Source organism: Cibotium barometz, chromosome 1, assembly GCF_041138505.1.
Source record: "Cibotium barometz isolate CiBa-2024 chromosome 1, ASM4113850v1, whole genome shotgun sequence".
In the NCBI taxonomy this organism is placed as follows: Eukaryota; Viridiplantae; Streptophyta; class Polypodiopsida; order Cyatheales; family Cibotiaceae; genus Cibotium; species Cibotium barometz.
Genome location: NC_141046.1, coordinates 46,068,995 through 46,089,807, shown reverse-complemented (window position 1 = coordinate 46,089,807; position 20,813 = coordinate 46,068,995). Strand labels below are relative to the sequence as shown.

Below are 20,813 nucleotides of genomic sequence, written 5' to 3'. Positions count from 1 at the left end.
AGCCTCAGCATCGGCGATGTATGATATCTTATATCCCTCTTGTACTACCCCTTCAGCAGATAGAGATGCATCTTGCCTTAGCACTCCATCCACATCCACACCCCCCCTTATATTGTTTGTATATGGGCTCCACCGATCCACCATGATGATTCACAGTTGTATCCAGACACATGCACACTTTTTCTTTTCTTTCTTTTCTTCCGATGACCGGAAGAACACAGTTGTATTATTTTTGTCTCATAGGCCGACTTTGGCCTCTCGTAGACGTTAATATATCTTTCATCTTTCTTTCTTCTCTCTCTCTCTCTCTCTCTCTCTCTCTCTCTCTCTCTCTCTCTTAGGCGCACAGAGAGCCAGACTCAGAGGCACATTACTGACTTCTTTAGTCCCGCCATCACTGCGCCAGATGGACCACAGCAGCAGCAGGACATGGATACCGCCCACACCAGGGGTACACTGATTGATCGTGCGATTGAGCTTGGGTGGTCCAGACGCCCACGACTACGGAGGAGGGCATCCCAGCATAGACGGAGGTTGCAGCGGCAGATTCGGATTATTCTTGCGAGGCATGCGAGACACCCAGTCAGGGTGCTGACCACAGAGGATATTGAGGAGATCCGCCAGTGTCCGATGCGGCACATATTATGAGATGGAGGTACCTCCATAGTGTACCTTCCAGTTCCAGTTTCATTTTCTAGGTGCCAGTAGTATCATCTTTATTTTTCATTTTCTGGGGTTTTTTATCCAGACATTGTATCAGATCCACCATGATGTAACTTTTGGTCTCATAGGTCATTATGGCCTTTTGAAGACGTTAATATAACATTTCATTTCATTTCATTTCTCTCTCTTCACACTCCTCAACCATGGAGAGATTTCATCCTCCATAGCTCCATGATTGATCATCATGTGAGTGCCAACATGCTATTAGAGCCATGATTCTCAATGTTTATCGTTGCTTATCATCTACTCCACTCTCCTTTAGTTTGATTAGGTTTAGCTTATCAATTAAACTCATCATGATTAGTAGCTAATCTTTTTTTTTTTCATCATTTCTTCTGGTTTGGTCATCTCGTACACTACCCATAGACATTGGAGCATGGATCTCTTGTTGGAAATAAGTGCACACTAGGTGTACTATTTCTAGTCTAGTTTCACTTAAGTCTTTGTGTCTTGAGTCTAGTGCCATGTGGCACCTCTACATTTATCCCATAAGTCAGTCTACTCAATCTTGTACTTCTCACCTATATATTGTAGGTGTCACATCAATGAAAGTATCAATCTTGTGTCTTGTCTACACTCATCTCAAGGTAACTCTTTGTATTTCATTTGCTCTTGTTTTATTTCTAGTTTTGCACTTGCTTTTATATTACCTACATGGTATCAGAGCTAGGTTGCCTGCCATAGCTTCTCCCTAGCTGCGCTCAGCCTGTAGGACCAGCCGGTTCCACTCATCTCATAGCTGCGCCAACCTGAATCTGCTGTCCACCCTGCGCTGGCTCCATTTATCTCAAGGCTGCGCTGACCTGAATCTACTGTCCACCCTGCGCCGGCCTGATTTCAGTAGCTGCTGCATACTTCTGTTGCTTTCGTGAAGCTGCTACTGCTCTCTCACTTGGAGCTGCTGCTGCCCGCCATACTGTTGCAGCCCATCTTTGGCTGCCTTCTTCATCAACTCAAGGGTGTGTATCATCTCAAGGAAGCTGCAGATCGACTGTCCTCCTAAACGAGCTATTTTTTTGCTGCATTCAGTTCTGCCATTGCTTCCTCTTGAAGAGTCTACAAGGTAATTGTGCATTGTCTCCATCAGTTTGCTGATTAGTCCTTTTTTATCTACAAACTGCTAGTTCCTCATGCTTCGATAGGCTGTCAAATGCTATGGCCTTGACAAGTGGTGAGAGAGCCGGCTTCTAAAAACAGTTTGGATCTCTTCTTTCATTCATTTCTGCAATCTTGTAAGGGAATAGACACTGCCCTTGCATTTTAGCAAGAGGTAAGACCTTCCCACATGGCCTCTTCTACTCATTCTCTCATGTCTATCGACAAATTCAATGGCTCCAACTTTCATACTTGGCAAATCAAAATCAAGTGCCATCTTATGAAAGAAGGTCTCTGGGACATTGTTCACCATGCTGCTCCCGAAGATTCCGACATTGAGCAAGTTATCACTTATGCTCCCACTGCTAAGAATGACAAAGCCTATGCTATCATCCTGCTCGGTCTTGGAGATGATTACATTCATCACATCTCCGACATACAGTCTGCTTCTCGAGCATGGATCACTTTGGATACCCTCTTTGGACCCCGCTCTAAAAATTCTAAGATTGCACTTATGATCTCATTCTTTGATCTATATATGCAGGAGGGAGCTACTATAGCCTCTCATGTCAATTATTTTCGCAGTCTTATGGTTCAGCTTGCTTCAGTGAAGTCCCCCATCTCCGAAGATATTGCTATTGCTGTGCTTCTCAAAAGCTTACCTGATACCTATGCTACTCTTGTCACTACCTTCAAGTATCACAATAATCCTACTCTTGAAGGTATCATCAATGCTCTCCAAGAGGAGGAAAGAACAAAACAACAAAAGGTAACTGACACTGCATTTTTAGCAAAGAAAGGAGGATCTAAGGTAAGAAAGCCTTGCACCCATTGTGGAAAAACTAATCATTTGGAGAAGGACTGCTTCAAGGCTCATCCATGCACCATTTGTGGCCGTGATAATCACCGGGAAAAGGACTGCTACTCTAAAACCTCTACATCAGCCCCTGCATCTGCCTCAGCACATGTTGCTGCAGCATCTACAACAGCAGATCTTGCTGTTCATTCCTCACATGATGAGGAATGGGCTTTCTGATTACTTCACCTTTCTTGTCTACCACTTTGACCACCGATGATGTAGGTCAAGGGGTTCTAGTGTCTTACTCATTATGCTTTTTGACCTCTCTCTTGTCCCTACCCAAGAGGCAGCGATTACCCTTGAGGAGGGGTTGTCTTCAAGGTCCATCTGCTTGTCTACAGTCAGTCATCTGTCTATCTATCTGTTGTCTGTCTATCTATCTGTTGTCTGTCTAGTCTTGTCTGTCTATCTATCTATTGTCTGTCTATCTGTCTATCAATCTGACTGTGTCTTGTTTTAGATCCATCTTGTCCCTACCCTTGTGGACCCATATGAGGATATCACTTGAGGAGGGGTGTCTCAGGATCTTCTTGTCTCTCATGTCTTGTCTCTCAGTCTATCAGTCTTTATGTCTATCTTCTAGTCTTGTCTTTTTTGTCTTCCTCCTAGTGTCCACTTAAGGAGGGTGTTGGAAATAAGTGCACACTAGGTGTACTATTTCTAGTCTAGTTTCACTTAAGTCTTTGTGTCTTGAGTCTAGTGCCATGTGGCACCTCTACATTTATCCCATAAGTCAGTCTACTCAATCTTGTACTTCTCACCTATATATTGTAGGTGTCACATCAATGAAAGTATCAATCTTGTGTCTTGTCTACACTCATCTCAAGGTAACTCTTTGTATTTCATTTGCTCTTGTTTTATTTCTAGTTTTGCACTTGCTTTTATATTACCTACATCTCTCTCCCCACACCTAACCATCGACCAAGCCACTTATTGGAGGTTCTTCCTAGTTCAAGGGCACAGCCGCTAGGTATCTCAATCAACCGGAATCGTGTAGATTATCATCAGCAAGAAGCGATTACGAAAACGCAAGTTTTTTGGATAAAAATGCTCCAGCACCTCAACACAGACGAATTGGTGCGATTCCTCATGGCTCCAAGGGCTTTCAAGAGCGGCGAACACGCTGGTGTAGTCTGTTGTGCGAATGATTGTCTATAGAAGCCGCTACAGCCTTGGGCACTCCTCTAATAGTCACTTTGGTTTAAAGGTGATTAAGGCAACAATTTTAAGGTTAATCTTGTGGTTAGTGGTTCAAGACTCATGCTAATCTATTGCTCTAAGTGCCCCTTGAAGCTTGTTTGAAGAATATTTGTGAAAGACTTTCAATTTGACACTTGAAGTTGCCCCTTCTTCTGTACTACAAACAGAAAATTGCCTTTTTTAATCAGTGATTAATCGACAATAATCCTAGTATTTTTGGACCATTGAGGGTTCAACCCTACCATTGGGGACTTGCTACAGCTTGACAAAGCTTCATCTTGAAAAAGCCCCTTGATTTGCCCCTCTAACGGTGCTCTACAAATCAGGGTATTTTTTGCTCAATTAAAAGAAAATATATCTTGATTAGAGCTGATCATTTGAGGTTTTTAAGGCCATTAGTGGTTCATATCTCACAATCAAGTGTTGCTAAACCTCTGTAAAGCATCAAATCAGATTTGCCCCTTGATTTGAGTGATCAATTTGTTAATCCAAAACTGGGTATAAATCATTATTAGCATTGTTTGGGACATTGGATTTTTGAGCTTATATGCTTCGTGTAATTCATCAATCATGCAATTGTACGAGGGCAAGACACTGGCCATTGATAAGGCTAAGACCCGCTTAAGCAGATTTAACACATTATCATCTGAACAGGATATGCATCATCATCATGGGAGGCTTCATGAACACACTGAGAACATGATCCATCTTTGCCTACATGGATTTTATTACACAATGAAATCAAGGATGAAGAAGACCAAGAGCTACATCTATATCAAGATCTACATTTGTCATGCGCAAGACATGTGCAAGCTAATCCTAGGACTAATTCTAAAGGGGCAACAAGATGAAGAACTAGATTAGAACCTGATTTTGGAGCTAGTGCAGCTTGTATGAGCAGGGAACACTTTGCTGGAGGAGTCAGGAGGCTGTTGGCCAGTGTATGGAGGAGATGCTTTTGTCGCCTATAGCTTTTATGGATTTATTGTCCATGGACTTGGCTGACAGCTGGTCGGCTAGTCCAGGAAGTGGTCCAAGGCCTATATAAGGCACCCATAGCTCATTAGTTAGATCATTCAATCTCTCCTTGGGATTGGGTCATAGATTTGGGACTAGACTAGGTATATCTACCTTTGATGAGAGCCTATGGCTGCAAGACATGTCCTCTCTCTACTATCGCCCAATAAGACTGTAGTGCCATGTATGGTATCCGTGACGAATCCATCACCAATGTACTTTGTATGTAAGTGACAGCAGTCGGGAATAAGGCCTCTACCACCATAGGTGCTGTAGCAAACTCTGCTAGAATGATATGGTGAGGGACAGATGGTTTGTTGTGTATCAATCTGGATAGCATCAAAATGAGAGAGAGAAATGAAATGATATATTAACGTCTCTAAAAGGCCATGATGATGGCCTATGAGACCAATACTGAGAGTAAATCTGAAGTTGGTGTCTCATCAAAGAGAACAACCAAATGAAACTGAAAAGTACAATAAACTGACTATCGTACAGCCATAAGAACTGTAAGTAAGACCCCTAGATGATATTGAGTAGAAAATACTGGAAAATGTATATCAAGTAGATCCATGTAGGCTGATTAGTTGTGTTGCTCTCTCCTCAGATCAATTATCTCCGCCATGGGGTTGTCTAGAATGGAGAGGCCGCAGAAGCGAGGTGGGCGCCTCCGATGCCGAGCAATAATGGCTCTGATTTGGCGATGGTGAGGATTCCATGGTTGGGATCCTGGTGGGCGTGGTCGACGAGCACGACATTAGACGATTGCTCTATCAATGGTGACTCCTTGGGAGCGTGATCAGGAAGTGTGTGGGCTGGGCTGGGCTGTTGGTGCTGGTGCTGGTGCTGGTGCTGGTGCTGGTGCTGGTGCTGGTGCTGGTGCTGGTGCTGGTGCTGGTGCTGGTGCTGGTGCTGAAGAAATCTGTCAGGATCCTCTGTCTAGGTACATCATGGCTCGGTCTCCTGTGTGCCAAGAGGGTCTCTCTGTGTCTCTTGAGCCCAAGTAGGAACAATCTCAGGCATCTCTGATCCTCAAACTCCATGACCCTGCGTAACGGCCCAAAACCCTCTCAGAAGAGGTAGTGATATCTCCCTCGGATCTCATAATAGACTGTACATCGGCAAATGTAGTGCTCCTCTGACTGTGTCTCCTGGTAGCATAGCTGACAAATGTGGTCATCCGAGATCTAATGCACATATTGCCCTGTTTCAATCTGCAGCTGGTGTGATGAGGTCCGGATCTGTCCAATGGCACAACGTATCCCATGTGATAGGTGTACATCCATGTACGCCGGGCGGGTGATAAAACCATCTGGTGAGAGGTGCAGAAAATGGCTCTTGTAATGAGCCATTTTCGTGCCTAAGGGCTCAAGGGGACTGGTCCATGTCCTCTTTGTGTCCACTCTAACGATATCCATCCTAATCACGCGGTTCTACTCTGAGCGGGTGAGATCCAAAAATGGACAATCCAAGCTGTAATGAAAGGGTGGGAGTGCCTCTATCCGCAAACCATGTAGGTCAAACCATGATCTCATCTGAGCATACTAGCAATGAGTATCTCCATCCTCTACCAACTGTATGGATGAGGTCAATGCGAATGGGGAGTACCTCGGTTGAGGGAGCTCCCATAGCCGCTGTAAAAAGGTAACTGCCTGGAATAGGGCCTCGCTCACTACTGGTGTGGCACCCAACTCAGCGCGAACAATCTCATGTGGTACCGATGATTTGCTCCGAATCATGCGGGCAGTCATCATAATCAGTGGTCTCTCCATATGCCTCCATTCCTCATCCGTCCCCCTTCGAGATCTGTGATGTATGCTGGGCCCCCAAACTGGAGCTCCATACAGGAGGGTCGGTGTGACAAGTGTATCAAATAGCCACAATTTGGTGCACGGCTCCTGAAACTGTATGTGTGCACACTGCCTCTCAAGTGCCCCCAAGGCTACATGCCCTCGAGCTAATCTAGCTGCTGTTGCTGCCTCCTTCAGGGAGAAACGTGGTCTTGTGAAAGTAACTCCCAAATAGACATATGACCTGACGTACTCAACCGGCTCCCCTCGGAAAGTGAACCGAGGCTCTGATCTCGTCACCCATGCCTGTGTGGTGTTAAACACCATGACCTTGGTTTTCCCAAGGTTCACTGTCAGATCTCTATCCGCACAGAATGCTTGTAATGCATCTAGATGTCTCTGTAATCCCTCCGGAGAGTTTGAGATTAGAACAATATCATCAGCATATAACAAGATGGGTATCAACACCCCTGCCAGGCATGCCCCTGGGCCTCCCAATCTGTCTACATAATCGGAGACCACATCAATGTGCAGTCTAGAGAGGGTGGGTGATAGCGGGGATCCCTGCTTCACTCCTATCGTGCTGGTCACCATATCAGATAGTCCGCTTGGAGCTCGGCTCTGCCTGTCTCACAGACTCATACAAAGCATATATCCCCCAGTGCATATCCTCATGTACCTCAATGTCATGCAATCTGTGCATAAGCCTGGCACGTGGTACGGTATCGAAGGCTTTGCGGAAGTCCACAAAGCAGCAGTATATCCTTCTCTTTTGTGCCCTGCCCTCTTCAATAAGTGCCCGAAGTGTTAGTATGTGATCCAAGGTAGTAAATCCTCTCCTGAAGCCGGCCTCTCCTTGTGCCCAATGACCATGCCTCTCTGCACAACGGCTCAGCTCAGACTCCAATATAGAGCCATATAGTTTGGCCAAGTAATGACCAATCATGAGCGTCCTGTAGTTGCCTGGTACCATGGGGTTCCCACTCTTACATAGTGGTACAATGGTATGCTCTGTCCAGCTTGCCGGGAAACCCTCACAAATGGCACGATTAAACACATGTACAATCAGTGGAGCCAAAGTATCATGCGCATATGAGAAATGCTCTTCAACTAGCCCTTAATGATCGTGTGCCTTTCCATTTTGTAACCTGTCTATCGCATCTAGCACCATCCGCTTAGTAAAAAAAGGTGTTGCTAGCCGGTCTAGCTCCCAGTCGAGGGGGGGTGGAGGGCTGTCTTGGTGCATCATATAGCTCTCTAGCATAAGCATGCCATGCCTCCGGTGCAATAATCAGAGTACCAGGCTGTCTCTCCTGAAACATCTTCCATGCCCTCTTGCTATCCTTCCCCAGGAAGAGTTGGTAGATCTCCTCCTCTACTTACCTAGGTAGGCTTGTTTCTTCCTCATCTTGGCCTATCTATGTGTGTGAGTCCCAATGGCAATCTCACGCTGTAGCTATGCCCGTGTCTCACGACACTCATCATCATACCAACTGTTCTGTGGGGCAGTGCTGCGGGGGGGCCGCTTGGGGTGGGGGTGGGGGGTCGCTGGGGGGGATCATAGTGCAGGGAAACACATATGAGGCGGATGCATGTAGTACACTTGCCAATCCTCTCGTAATCTCGTCTAGAGGGCTATGCGGGAAGATTATGTCGCTTCCTTGCACGTGCCGCGGGGGGGGGGGGGGGGGGGGGGGGGATTATGTTGCTTCCTTGGGGGCTTGAGCAAGGGTGGGTGGGAAAATGTAGCTAGAAGTCCGCGTGCAGTGCCCATAGAGCAGAGCACCTATGCGCGCGGGTGGGTGAGGAAAGGCAGGTGGAAGGCCGCGCGCCGCACGCACAGAGCAGAGTGCCTATGCGCAGCCAGAACAGAGCGTGAGTGCGTCGATGAAATCTCGTCATGGATGAAATAAGAAAAAGCAACAGTAAACTAAAACTGAAAACTGAAAGCTAAGATCTTAGACTCTGAGATTATACAAGATGAAAAATATAGATCCTACTATGCCATGTATAGGGTACAATAAGTGATGGGTTACGTAACCATGAATAATCTAATATGTAACCATGTGCTTTTTTGCAAGTATCATTGTTAGTTCAGTAGTCAATGATAGAATGACCTTATCGCTTGGATTCGGTTGATGGACATGACAAGGATGAAGCCACATGAATGTATTCCCTCATAATGTGCTGGCTTGTGGTGATTGTAATTGTAATTTTATTCTCTATGGAAATGCGTGCAGACACAACTCTTTCAAGCTCATGGGAGTGGGCTTATCTGTGTGGACATTTGCAACAGCAATGTGTGGCTTTTCTTTCGACTTCTGGTCAATTACAGTTGCTCGCATGTAAGTAATAATTCATTTGGTTTTCTGTTGTGTGTGTGTGTGTGTGTGTGTTTGCATGAGGCTTTTCTTAGTGAAATTACAGTTTGCTTGAGTTCTGAGCACTGTTGGATGCAAACTATCACGTGTATCCCGCACTTGGATGCCATGTGGACATATCTATATAGCAAGTGCAGGACCTCGAGTGGTAACTAGTCCCTTGTGAGCCCCAGTTTGGGACGAGTCAGCCAAGGTTCCACTCTAAGCGTCCATAGTTAGGTGTACAAGTCCCGTACATGGTCTTGGTCAGGTGTGCAAGTCCCGCACGTAGAGCAGTCTGTATAGTGAGTCACCCTCAGGAATGATGTAGAGGTGTCCGAGGCTGTGCCTGGGACATCGGTCGTAGGATTAGATGTCTTATGGCATACCTTTTGGGTACGTGGGCCGGTGGGCAAAGGGGCAGCCCTGTGGGCCACCCCTCAATGCCCTTACCTACTTGTAGGGTAGCCTTGAGGGCCACCCTAGGGGCCAAAGAGGCCCCATGGCCAAGCCCAACAGCCTATGAAGGGCTGGGCATGCTGTCAGCCAGGCCTCCAATGCCTGGGCAGCAAGGTGGCCAGCCAAAGAGGGCTGTAGCTCAGTCGGCCAGCCCTTAGAGGGCCTTCACAGCAATCAGCCAGCCCTTGTGGAGCCATACCACGGGTGGCTAGCACTTGGGTGGCCACATATGAAAAGGCGCCTCCTTTGGTGCATATGAAAACAAGTCGTGGAGCAATAGTCTGCTGGCTGACTCCCTTGTAGCAAACCGACCAGCAGCCAGATGTGCCTATAAAAGCCAAGGCTTCTCAAGGGTTTTCACCATCTCTTAATTAAGTGCTGAAGTGCTCCAAGGGCAAGGACAGCCAAGGGAAGTCTAAGCAAGGTGAACTTGAAGGTCAAGAGTCAGGTTACTACAGGCTGCAGATTTACATTCAAGGTGGACCAAATACACCAGTGGTCCATGAATGTGTGTATAACAGCATGCCTTATGAAGTTTAGAGCAAGCCAGATACTTTGTATCTTCAGAGAGTATTTGGGACCCAATCGGGTGTACTTTGTCTTTGTTCTCCTTCTCTCTCCCCCTCTCTTGCACTCCCATCTCTGCTACATTGTGCAAATCTTCAAGAACCAAGGTGTTGAATATTCATTATCTAAGAATAATCTTGTCTGTAAGCTTCCGCATGCTATAGTGGTATCAGAGCTTTGCCTTTTGGTGAAGAGATTCACAGCCAAGAAAAAAGAGATTTTTTGTTCCGCTTATGTGGTTGGTTTTCAGATGTTGGCTACACTCCCATTCCGGTGTGACGCCTGTCCCTCGAAGGATGGTTGGTTTATACCCTACGGAAGCGATTGGGAATGTCTCCCACACACATAGTGGATTGTTTTATTACGGTTAGGAAAAAAATTGACCACTCCCACTATGGCGAATTCCAATGATGAGAGAGAACACCAGACCCCTGCAGAAACTTTTTCTTTGACGACGAAGCCAAGTCATCAGTGGTGATACAAATGCCATGTTTTAGAAATTTATGTGCATCATAGTGCAACTAGGGGAAGACGCGGTCGTTCACTACTTCTATATAGGCCTTGGAGAAACATATACCTCTTCATGACACCTCAATACCCATCCACGGCCAAACAACCCCCCCCCCTCCCCTTTTCCCCTCCTCCGCCGTCATCACCGAGATCCCTTCCTAGACCCCTTTCCATAACCACGGCTTCTATATAGACCTTGGAGAAACAGATACCTCTTTATGGCACCTCGATACCAATCCCCCCTCCGCCCCCCCCCCCCCCCTCTTTTCCCCTCCTCTGCTGTCACACCGAGATCCCTTCCTAGACCCCTTTCCATAACCTTGCTTCGGCTATCTCCCTTGCAGAGTTAACACAGCAGTCCTGTGCGCTACATGATTCATAGGTATGGGAGGTAGAGCTTCGAACACAGGCGGCAGCCCGCGTTGCCGCAGAGGAGGAACAATGATGGCACGTGGAGCACGAGTGATACCTCACCTTCATAAAAGGTGGTTTTTTAGTAAGCGGTGGGTACTGTGCTTATAGCTCTCGATGCAAGGACAATACCCGCTAGTTATTCGATTCACCTTCATGAAAGGTTGTTTTTTAGTAAGTATAATGGCAAACTCGACCCCACAACTTTGTATTCTTGGATTCATCAGTTAGACCTCTTTTTGTTGCTGGTAGGAAGTCACATCGACGAAGGGGAAGCCATCTCTTGGTGGACTTATTCGGCGTAGGCAAATTCCAATTATGGCGTTGCTGTTTACGAGTGGGACCAATTTGTCACGGACCTCAAGAAGCGGTTTCTTCCGCCTCATTGTTTTCTACTGCCTCATTATCTTGATCGACTCGAGGATGAGTATCGGGGACTGCACCAGAATGCGCAACCAGTCCTCCAGCTTGCAAATAAAGTCACTCACCTAGCTTTACAATTGCAAAAATCAAAGAAGGACAAACGAGGTCAATTCCTCTATGGCTTATACACGCAAATCTAGTGGGATGTGTGCATGTTTGAACCACAGACTTTTGATCGGCCACTATCGCTTGCGCAAAGTGTCGATGAAATACAATAATGGAAAACCAAAGACCTCTCTGTTAGGAGTAGCCAAGGCAGCTACTACCAATGGCAAGCGCTAGAACCAGATCCAGTCAGGGTCTACCCTAGGAGCCTCTGGCTCCAAGAACTCGAACAATGAACCTCGCCTTACTCTAGACCAAAAGGTTGTGGTTGACAAGACGGGTGATAAGCTCAGTCCCGAAGAGCATGAACAATATAAGGAGGGGGGGCGATGCTTCTTGTCATACAAAAGGACATACTTCTAAGGCATGCCCTAAGAAGATCCTTGCTCAGACCACCACCTCGTCCTTGATAGCTTTTGTGGTGAGCCACCCCCACATTGACCCCTAGGTTGTCGCTAGTCCTCCAACTCCCACTCTATGGTGGTAAGCTCAGTCCCGAAGAGCATGAATAATATAAGGAAGGGGGGCGATGGTTCTTTGGTCATACAAAATGACATACTTCTAAGGCATGCCCTAAGAAGACCCCTACCCAGACCACCACCTCGGCCTCGACAGCTTTTGTGGTGGTGAGCCAGCCTGCCACACTGACCCCCGAGGTCGCTAGTCCTCTAGCTCCCACTCCTACGGTTGGCGCCATTGTCAGCCGAGAGCTCAAAGATAAGGAGAAGGGCAACCATTGTCATATAGACCCTGCACTAGAGTGCTATGTGATACACTGGCTCTACATCAGTGCAACATTTATTAGCAGGATTTACCTTTTTAGGAATATTTTGTCGTATGCCATGGCCCCATTGTAAGCCCTAGTCCGGGACATGTTAGGCAAGAGCTACGTAGGTTAGTGTCCACAGCCATAGAGAGTTTGCATGTGTCAGTCCTTTTGCCCACTTGGAGAATTCATCAGTTAGGGCATGTAGAATGTTAGTTCCCTAGCTTAGGTCTTGTAGCAGTTGCATGTAGATGCATTGATAGGTCTATGGGCTAGCCAAAGGCCAGCCCATAAGGGCAATACTTTGGCCATAGAGGGCATAGGCAGCTAGTTGGCAGCCTACATGTGCCCCCTATCACAGTCGGCTAGCATTGGAGGCCTAGAGGTAGTAGTCGACCATCACCTACCACCAGTCGGCCATCATATGTTGAGTCGGCTAGCAAAATACAGCAGTAGTAGCAAGTCGTGGATAGTACTATAGTCGGCCAGCATTAATTGGTAGATTTATTTTCCATTGGCTAAGCTTTCAGATCCACAAGATCGAGTCCACCTGGCAGCACCTCACCTTTCCGGGGAAGCGGTCACTTGGTGGCAGCATTGGTCGAGTCTACATGTAGACCCGTTCATAGGGGCTCCATAGTATATATGGGACACCTTTGTGTCCGACCTAAAGGAAAGGTTTCTCTCTCCACAGTACATGACCAACCTTGAGGATGAGTTCTACAAGCTCTCCCAAAATGGGTCGCCCATGCTTACTTCCTCTGATAAAGTAATCACGTCAGTACAACAGTTAGGTATATCCGAGGAGGATAAATTGAAACAATTCATTAGAGGTCTGGATACTAACATTAGGTTTATTGTACATAATTTTGAGCCACAGTCGTATGACAGGGTTCTCACTCTTGCTCAGAATCAGGAAATGATGCTGAACGGGTAAAGTTCGAGCAACCCCAGACTAGCTCCAAACCCCAACAACAATCATCCACAACCCAACAGTCACCATCTCAGGGGGGGAAGAGGGCTCAGAATAGCAAAGATAGTAAGAAAGAATCCCATAGCACGTTAGGAGGCAAGAAGGATAAAACCTTCGTGCCTAAGAAAACACTTGAGGAAAAGGCCAAGGAGGGCATCACTGGTGGATATCTCCAACTAGAAGAGCAAATGCGGTATAAGGGGGAGACCACATGTTTCTTCTGCCACACCATGGGGCATGGTAAGAAAGATTGTACCAAGTGGTAGGCTGCGCAAGCCGCCAAAGCCTTTGCCTCCACAGTAGCCACTGCAACAGCTACAACTACACCTCTCGCATCGGCCACCAATGCAATCCAACTCTTGCTTGCCTTAAATGCTACCCACATTGGTATTTGACGATGAGCAGGAGGGCGAGGTTGAGGAGCAAAAGAAAGCCCTCATTCATGCTTATGGCACAGCAAAGGGACAACAATTTATTGTTCTCTTTGATATGGGCAGCTTTGAGGATGCCATTTCTCCTCAGTTGGCTAAAAAGATGAGTTGTACACTTGTATCCCATCATCTGGAGATCGACGGGTTCACACTGGGTCTTCACGCATCCATCTCTCATAAAGCTCAACAATTCTCATTCATGGTTCAAAAGGCCACATTTCAACGATATTTCATTGTCTCACCTCTTTTGGGGTGTGATATGATTCTCCGCATTCAGTGGTTTAGGGAGTATGCACCCATTCCTAATTGGAGGCAGGATACTTTCAAGATTGTTGATGGCGTTCTTGAGCCTATCCTAATTTGTGGGGATAGGAGCATTCCAGGTATTCCCCTAATCTCACACATCCAGGCCCAACGAGCTATCAAAAAAGGAGCCGAATGTGCATTAATATATGTCCGTCACTCACTAGCAGTCTGCTGTTTAGTCTCAGTAACCCCATTAAAGCTAAAGTTGGAATGTCTCCTAGCACAGTTTCAGGACATCATGCTAAAGGATGATCTTCCACCGCAGCTCCCACCCAGTCATCCTCAGGATCATTGCATTGAGATGGTCCTCGAGACAGAACCACACTGTAAGTTCTCCTATCGCCTTTCTAAGGCACTGGAGAGCAAACTGGAGCAACAACTTTCCGAGCTACTCCGCGTTGGATTTATCCGGCCGTCATCCTCGCCCTTTGCTGTACCTATCTTGTTTGTGCAGAAGAAAGACAAGTGTGCACGATTATGCGTGGACTAGATGGCTCTTAACAAGCTCACAGTGAAGAATAGGTTCCCAATGCCTAGGATGGAGTGTATCCTTGAGCGACTGAACGGTGCAAAGGTCTTTTCGAAGATGGATCTCAGAAGTGGCTATCATCAAGTTCGGATCTTTACGGTTGACATTCCAAAAACAGCCTTCAGGATTGAACGTGGCCATTACCAGTTTGTGGTGATGTCTTACCAATGCACTTGCGATGTTTAACAAGATGATGTCTTGGGTATTTGTGGAGCTCATAGGAAAGTCTGTGTTTATCTTTTTAGATGATATACTCATTTTTTTTGCAACTGCAGAGTAGCATGTGCAGGATGTTGACAAGATCTTGTAACTTTTGCGAGACAATGCGCTCTACATTAATGCAAAGAAGAGTGAATTTGGAGTAGAAGAAATCCATTACTTGGGATATGTTATCACTGCAGATGGGATTAGCCTTGACCAAAGGTAAGGGCAATTCTCGAATGGGATGTTCACAAGAATGTGCAAGAGATCCTCTCTTTTGTGGATCTCTACCAAGCATACAGTACCCATATGGACAAATTTTTTTACCTTAACAGCACCTCTGACAAATCTGCTAAGGGCGTGAAGACGCGTCGACAGAAGGTGTCCGTTATGGGCAAAGCACTGGAGGCATTTCATGCAATGAAAAAGGTGGCCTCTGAGTCTCCGGTTCTCAAATCGGCTTCATGGGATGATCCTTTCGAGGTAACCGATGCCAACAATTTAGCCATAGGAGTTGTCCTCCAATAGGAAGGGCACCCAACGGCTTATTATAGCCGGAAATTAAATGGTGGAGAAAAGAATTATTCTGTGTATGACAAAGAGCTATTGGGGGAAATAAAAGCACTTAAATATTGGAAACACTTCCTTTATGGAAGAGAGTTTATTGTTAAGACAGATCACTAGGCACTGAAATGGTTACAAACCATGCTTAGTGTCCAATGGAGTGACAAACAAGCTAGATGGAGTCAAATCTTCCAACAGTTTGGAGGTATGATTGAATACATCCCTGGCTCAAATAACCTCGTTGCCGATGTTCTCGGTTGAAAAGGCAATTCGTTGGAATTCGGGACTCAATTTAGATTGGTCCTGTAGTTAGAACTGGGTCACTACACCATTCATGATGGTTGGTTATTTTACAAGAACTGGCTGTGCATTCTCAGGGAAAAGCGACAAGCACTTCTCCATGATGCTCATGACACTCTTGTTGGAGTTCATCGTGGTATCAACAGTACACGGGAAACGAAACATTTTCAGAGATCATTGAGTTTGCCAAAGAGCACCTTGCTAGAACACATGAAGCATACACCAGGCAAGCCAACAAATCAAGAAGAGATGTCAACTTCAAAGAAGGGGACTAGGTATATCTCAGGATTATGAAGCAAAGACTGAAGCAAGTGGGCAAGCATTGTCCAAAACTCTCCTTTCACAGCTTTGTACCCTTTCCTATCATTAAAAAGATAAATAATGTTACATGCATCCTGCATTGGAGTGCTATGTGACACACTGGCTCTACACCAATGCAACATTTATCAGTAGGATTTACCTTTTTAGGAATATTTTGTCGTATGCCGTGGCCCCGTTGTGAGCCCTAGTCCGGGACATGTCAAGCACGAGCTACGGAGGTCAGTCTCCACAGCCATAGAGAATATGCATGTGTCAGTCTTCTTACCCACTTGGAGAATTCATCAGTCAGGGCATGTAGATTGTCAGGGCATGTAAATTGTTAGTCTTCTTACCCACTTGGAGAATTCATCAGTCAGGGCATGTAGATTGTCAATTCCCTAGCTTAGGTCTTGTAGTAGTTGCATGTAGATGTATTGATAGGTCTATGGGCTAGCCAAAGGCCAGCCCATAAGGGCAATGCTTTGGCCATAGAGGGCAAAGGCAGCCAGTTGACAGCCCAAAGGTGCCCCCTATCACAATTGGCCAGCACTAGAGGCCCACAGGCAGTAGTCGGCCATCACGTAGCACCAATCGGCCAACATTAATTGGCAGATTTTAATATCATGTGCAACATTAAATGCTAGCAAATAGGATATTATTTGTCCATAAAAACAGGCCGACAGCATGTAGCCCACCGACCAGCAGCAAATAAACATATAAAAGCAGCGCTTTATTCCTCATTTAATCATTCATCATCAGCAAAGTTCAGCAACATCCCTAAGTCTTCCACGAAGAGCATCTTCAGCATTCAGCTAGCATATGTGCATCCCTCAATTTTGGGATTGCATAGTGGTCATTGAAGAGCAATTCAACGGAGCTTGGATAGCATCTGGATCAGCCTGGAGTTTGGTCTACATCATCCTTGCGTTTGGCAGTCCTCAGTCATCATTCATTTTCATTGTAGGTTCTCCAAAGAAATATAAGCAAATACTCTTGCTTGGGGGGGGGGGGGGGGGAGCTTTAGTGGGTAAATTGGGACCCAATATTGTGTCGACTCCTATCTGCTTTCTCTCTCTCTCTCTTCTATTCTCTCTCTAAGTGGAATTGCACAAACTCACGGGTATATAAAAAAAGGCTTTGTTGCGTGTTACGACAATCAACCTACTGCATGCTACAACCATGACCACGAGTATGAATTGCTCAAGACATTTGGCTACATCTATAGGTGGGCCAGAGAGTCGTCGTCCTGTTTGACAGCGGGAGTATAGAGGATGTGGTCACGGAACAAGCCGCTCAACGAGCTTATTTCTCGTTGACGTTGGTAGATAAGAAAGTGGAGAGATTTAGCACATGCATGACAACGAGCATCACGTTTGAATCTCGTCGTACTAAATTAGTTATCCAGGGCCTAGAATTTGTGCGTGATTTCATGGTTTCCACTCTTGTAGGTGCAGACATTATCTTAGGGATCCAGTGGTTTCACAAGTTCACCCCAGACGTTGACTGGGAGCAGCACATGTTTCGGATTATCCGAAATGTGTCAAAGGCTCGCATGATCATAACTTGCTTATTGTGGAAGCTATCTATGTGGCGCTTGCATGTAAGATTACGCATATGGCTTATGTTCAATTCTTTTGGTACCAAGCACAAGGAGCCTGCTTCAGGCCATATAGTGCTTTATGTAAGCAGCATACCTTGTGTTCTGTACCCTTTTGAACAGAGCTAGGAGGCTGAGATACATACACTTCCTCCTGTAAATCACCATTCAAGAAGGCGGTTTTGACATCCAATTGATGTACATGCCATCCTCTTTGTGCAGCCAATGCTATAATTGTACGTATGGTGGTCATACGTGAAGTGGGAGCAAAAGTCTCCTCGTAGTCAATGCCCTCACGCTGGGCATACCCTTTGGCAACCAATCTAGCCTTATGGCAATCAACAGAACCATGAAGCTTACGCTTCAGCTTGAAGACCCATTTTGTGCCAATGGCACGCTTGCCAGGAGGCAAGTCACATAACTCCCATGTACCGTTCCTGTCAATAGAGTCTAACTCCAACTGCATGGCTGCAACCCAATTGTCATCCTCCAATGCATCAACATGAGAAAGAGGCTCCTCATTACATGCGGTGGCAACAAGAGCTGTATGTGTACTAAATGTGCATGGTGAGAGGCAACACGTGTACGACTTGGCATAAAAGAAGACCATTTGCTATCACGCAAAGTCTCAACCAGCCATCTAGGAACAATCTTTGACTTCCTAGTATTTGCACATCTCCCAACATATTGTGATCAATTTGAGGCATTTCAGGATCAATTTGGGGCAAATTTGGCTGCTGATTTTGCTGATTTTCAGCAAGCATAGGTGGTTGTAAATGAGCTGAAACTGGCTCTGCATTATCCACATTTGAATTGAATAAAGGCAACAATGTATTAAATGCATCATCTGGCCCAATTGATGGCTGTTTTGTGATGAAAGAAGGGGCTGAGATGCATACTCATCAAAGATGACATCCCTAGATACAATGATCTTACCTGTAGCAGGCACATAGAGTCGGTATCCCTTGCTGTCACTGCTATAGCCAACAAAAATGCATTTGATTGCCTCTACATCAAGTTTATGTCTTTGTTGTGTGGGCACATGCACATATGCCAAACACCCAAAGACTCTCATATGAGTCACCATTGGAATCCTGCCATTCCATGCCTCATAGGCAGTCATAGATTTCAAGGCTTTGATGGGGCAACGGTTAAGCACATAATTTGCACACATAACCGCTTCAAGCCAAAACTTACTAGGTAGATCCTTGCTCATGAGCATGCAACGTGCCATCTCCATAAGTGCACGATTACGTCTCTCTGCAACTCCATTTTATTGAGGAGTACAGGGGGTAGTACACTAATGGGAAATACCATGTAACTGCATGTAAGATGTGAACTCATTTGACAAATATTCCCCCCCTCGATCTGCACGAAATGTGACAAGCTTGTGTCCACAAGCATTTTCAGCCATGGGATGGAAATCTTTGAAAGATGCAAATGCACCTGACTTCACTTCAAACCATACACCCAACAGAAACGAGTGTAATTGTCAATGAAAGTAATGAAATACAGATGTCCTCCAAAAGATGGAGCACTCATAGGGCCACAAAGATCACTATGAATGAGCTGTAATGGGCGGACAGCCCTCATATTGTAGGAAAGGAATTCCTGTGCATCTTTCCAAGAATGCATCCCTCACATACATGCTTGATTGGAACTTACATAGGAGGAAGCTCATGCACCATATTTTGCTTCTACAAGCGTACAAGAGATGGGAAATTCAAGTGACCAACACATGTCACTCAACACATGTGAAGTGGAAGCAACCATAGCATCATGAGAGTGTGTACTCCTGTCATACATATCAAGCTTATACAACCCACTGCCCAATGTCCCAGAAAGTGCAAGAGAATATGTCTCTTTTGTCATACACTGAGCAACAATGGTCTAAGAATTGAACTTTAAACCCAGATAATGTAAGAGCTGAACACAGAGATAAGATTCTTCTTAATTCCTGGCACATATAAAGTGTCACAGAGAGTAAAACTGTCTCCATTACAAGCTGTTAGCTCCACATTGCCGATGCCTTTAATGGCATAAGAGGCATCATTGGCACACATGACTATGCCACCTGAAGGAGAATATTGCAATGTAGCAAATAGTGATCTGCATGAAGTGATGTGCTTGGAAGCACCACTGTCAAAGTACCAATCACCAGCTGAAATAGACATACAAGAAGCAGGCAAACTGCATGTGACAACCAATGCATATCCCTCATGGGCAAAGTTTGCCTCTTCCTTAGTGTCCACTGTAGTAGCCAAGACGTGCTGTTGCTTCTTCTTCTCACTCTCAATCCTCTTTCTGCACTCATCAATAAGATGACTAGGCTTATTGCAATAGTTGCATCTCTTCTTCTTCTTGGTGTCACTCTCCTTGGAGGAGGTAGAATTTGAATGGACTGGTGGTTTGTCCTTAGGCTTACCACTGGATGAAGCCCCAGATTTACCTTTATGGCGATCAAAGGCACTGAAATGCTTGATCCGCAGAAAATATAGTAGATCTGTTTGATTGAGACTGCTCTTCCTGCAGTAAGAGAGTCACTAACTCGTCTCGCAGGTGTACAAATTTGGATTACCCTTCATGAGTAGACGAAGAGTGGTGGCAAATCCTTGGTAGGACTAACAACCCTTGAAGTACACTAGATACAAGTGAACTATCTGGAATGATCTCATCAATGTTGATGAGCTGCCCCTTGAGATCCTTGATGCGGGTGAGAGATCTGTCCATAGAATCACTCTCATCCATATGCTCAGTATCAATCTTCTTTCGAAGATAGGCCACACAAGCCTCATTGTGAACCTGATACAACGAAGCAAGTACATCCCATGCACCTTTTGCAGAAGTGCATTAACGGATATGTGGTATAACTTGCCTCTTGCAAGAGAGGGCAATCAATGCATGAGCTTGAGCATCCTTTGCATCCCACTTGAGTTGTTCTTGTGTAGGTGGCAAGGGTGCTGAAGTGACACCACCACCTGAAGATGCAACATCACATGCATCCACAACCTGAAACTCTTGCAACTTTTGCGAGACAATGGGCTCTACATCAATGAGAAGAAGAGCGCATTTGGACTATTAGAAGTCCATTACTTGGGATATATTATCAATGCTTCCGGTATTCGCCTTGACCTTGAAAAGGTGCAAGCTATACTGGATTGGGAAATTTCAAAGACTGCTCAGGAATCATGTCATTTGTGGGTTTTTTCAAAGCCTACAACACAACGATTGGACAAGTTTTCCAACCTTGTGGCACCTCTCACAGATATGCTCAAAGGAGTGAAGACGCGTCACTAGAAAGTGTCCTTGATGGGCAAGGCTCTTGAG

The 20,813-nt window shown here is 45.7% G+C and overlaps 1 protein-coding gene across 2 annotated transcripts in view; it reads left to right on the top strand.

Annotated features, from left to right (window-relative positions):
• Positions 1–20,813, top strand: part of LOC147642069 (putative sphingolipid transporter spinster homolog 2) — a 39,814-nt gene that overhangs the window by 14,596 nt on the left and 4,405 nt on the right. For both annotated transcript variants that reach the window (XM_086802562.1, XM_086802552.1), the window contains exon 4: positions 8,925–9,029. In XM_086802562.1, the coding sequence (XP_086658688.1) occupies positions 8,925–9,029 (105 nt within the window). The remainder of the gene's footprint in view (positions 1–8,924; positions 9,030–20,813) is intronic.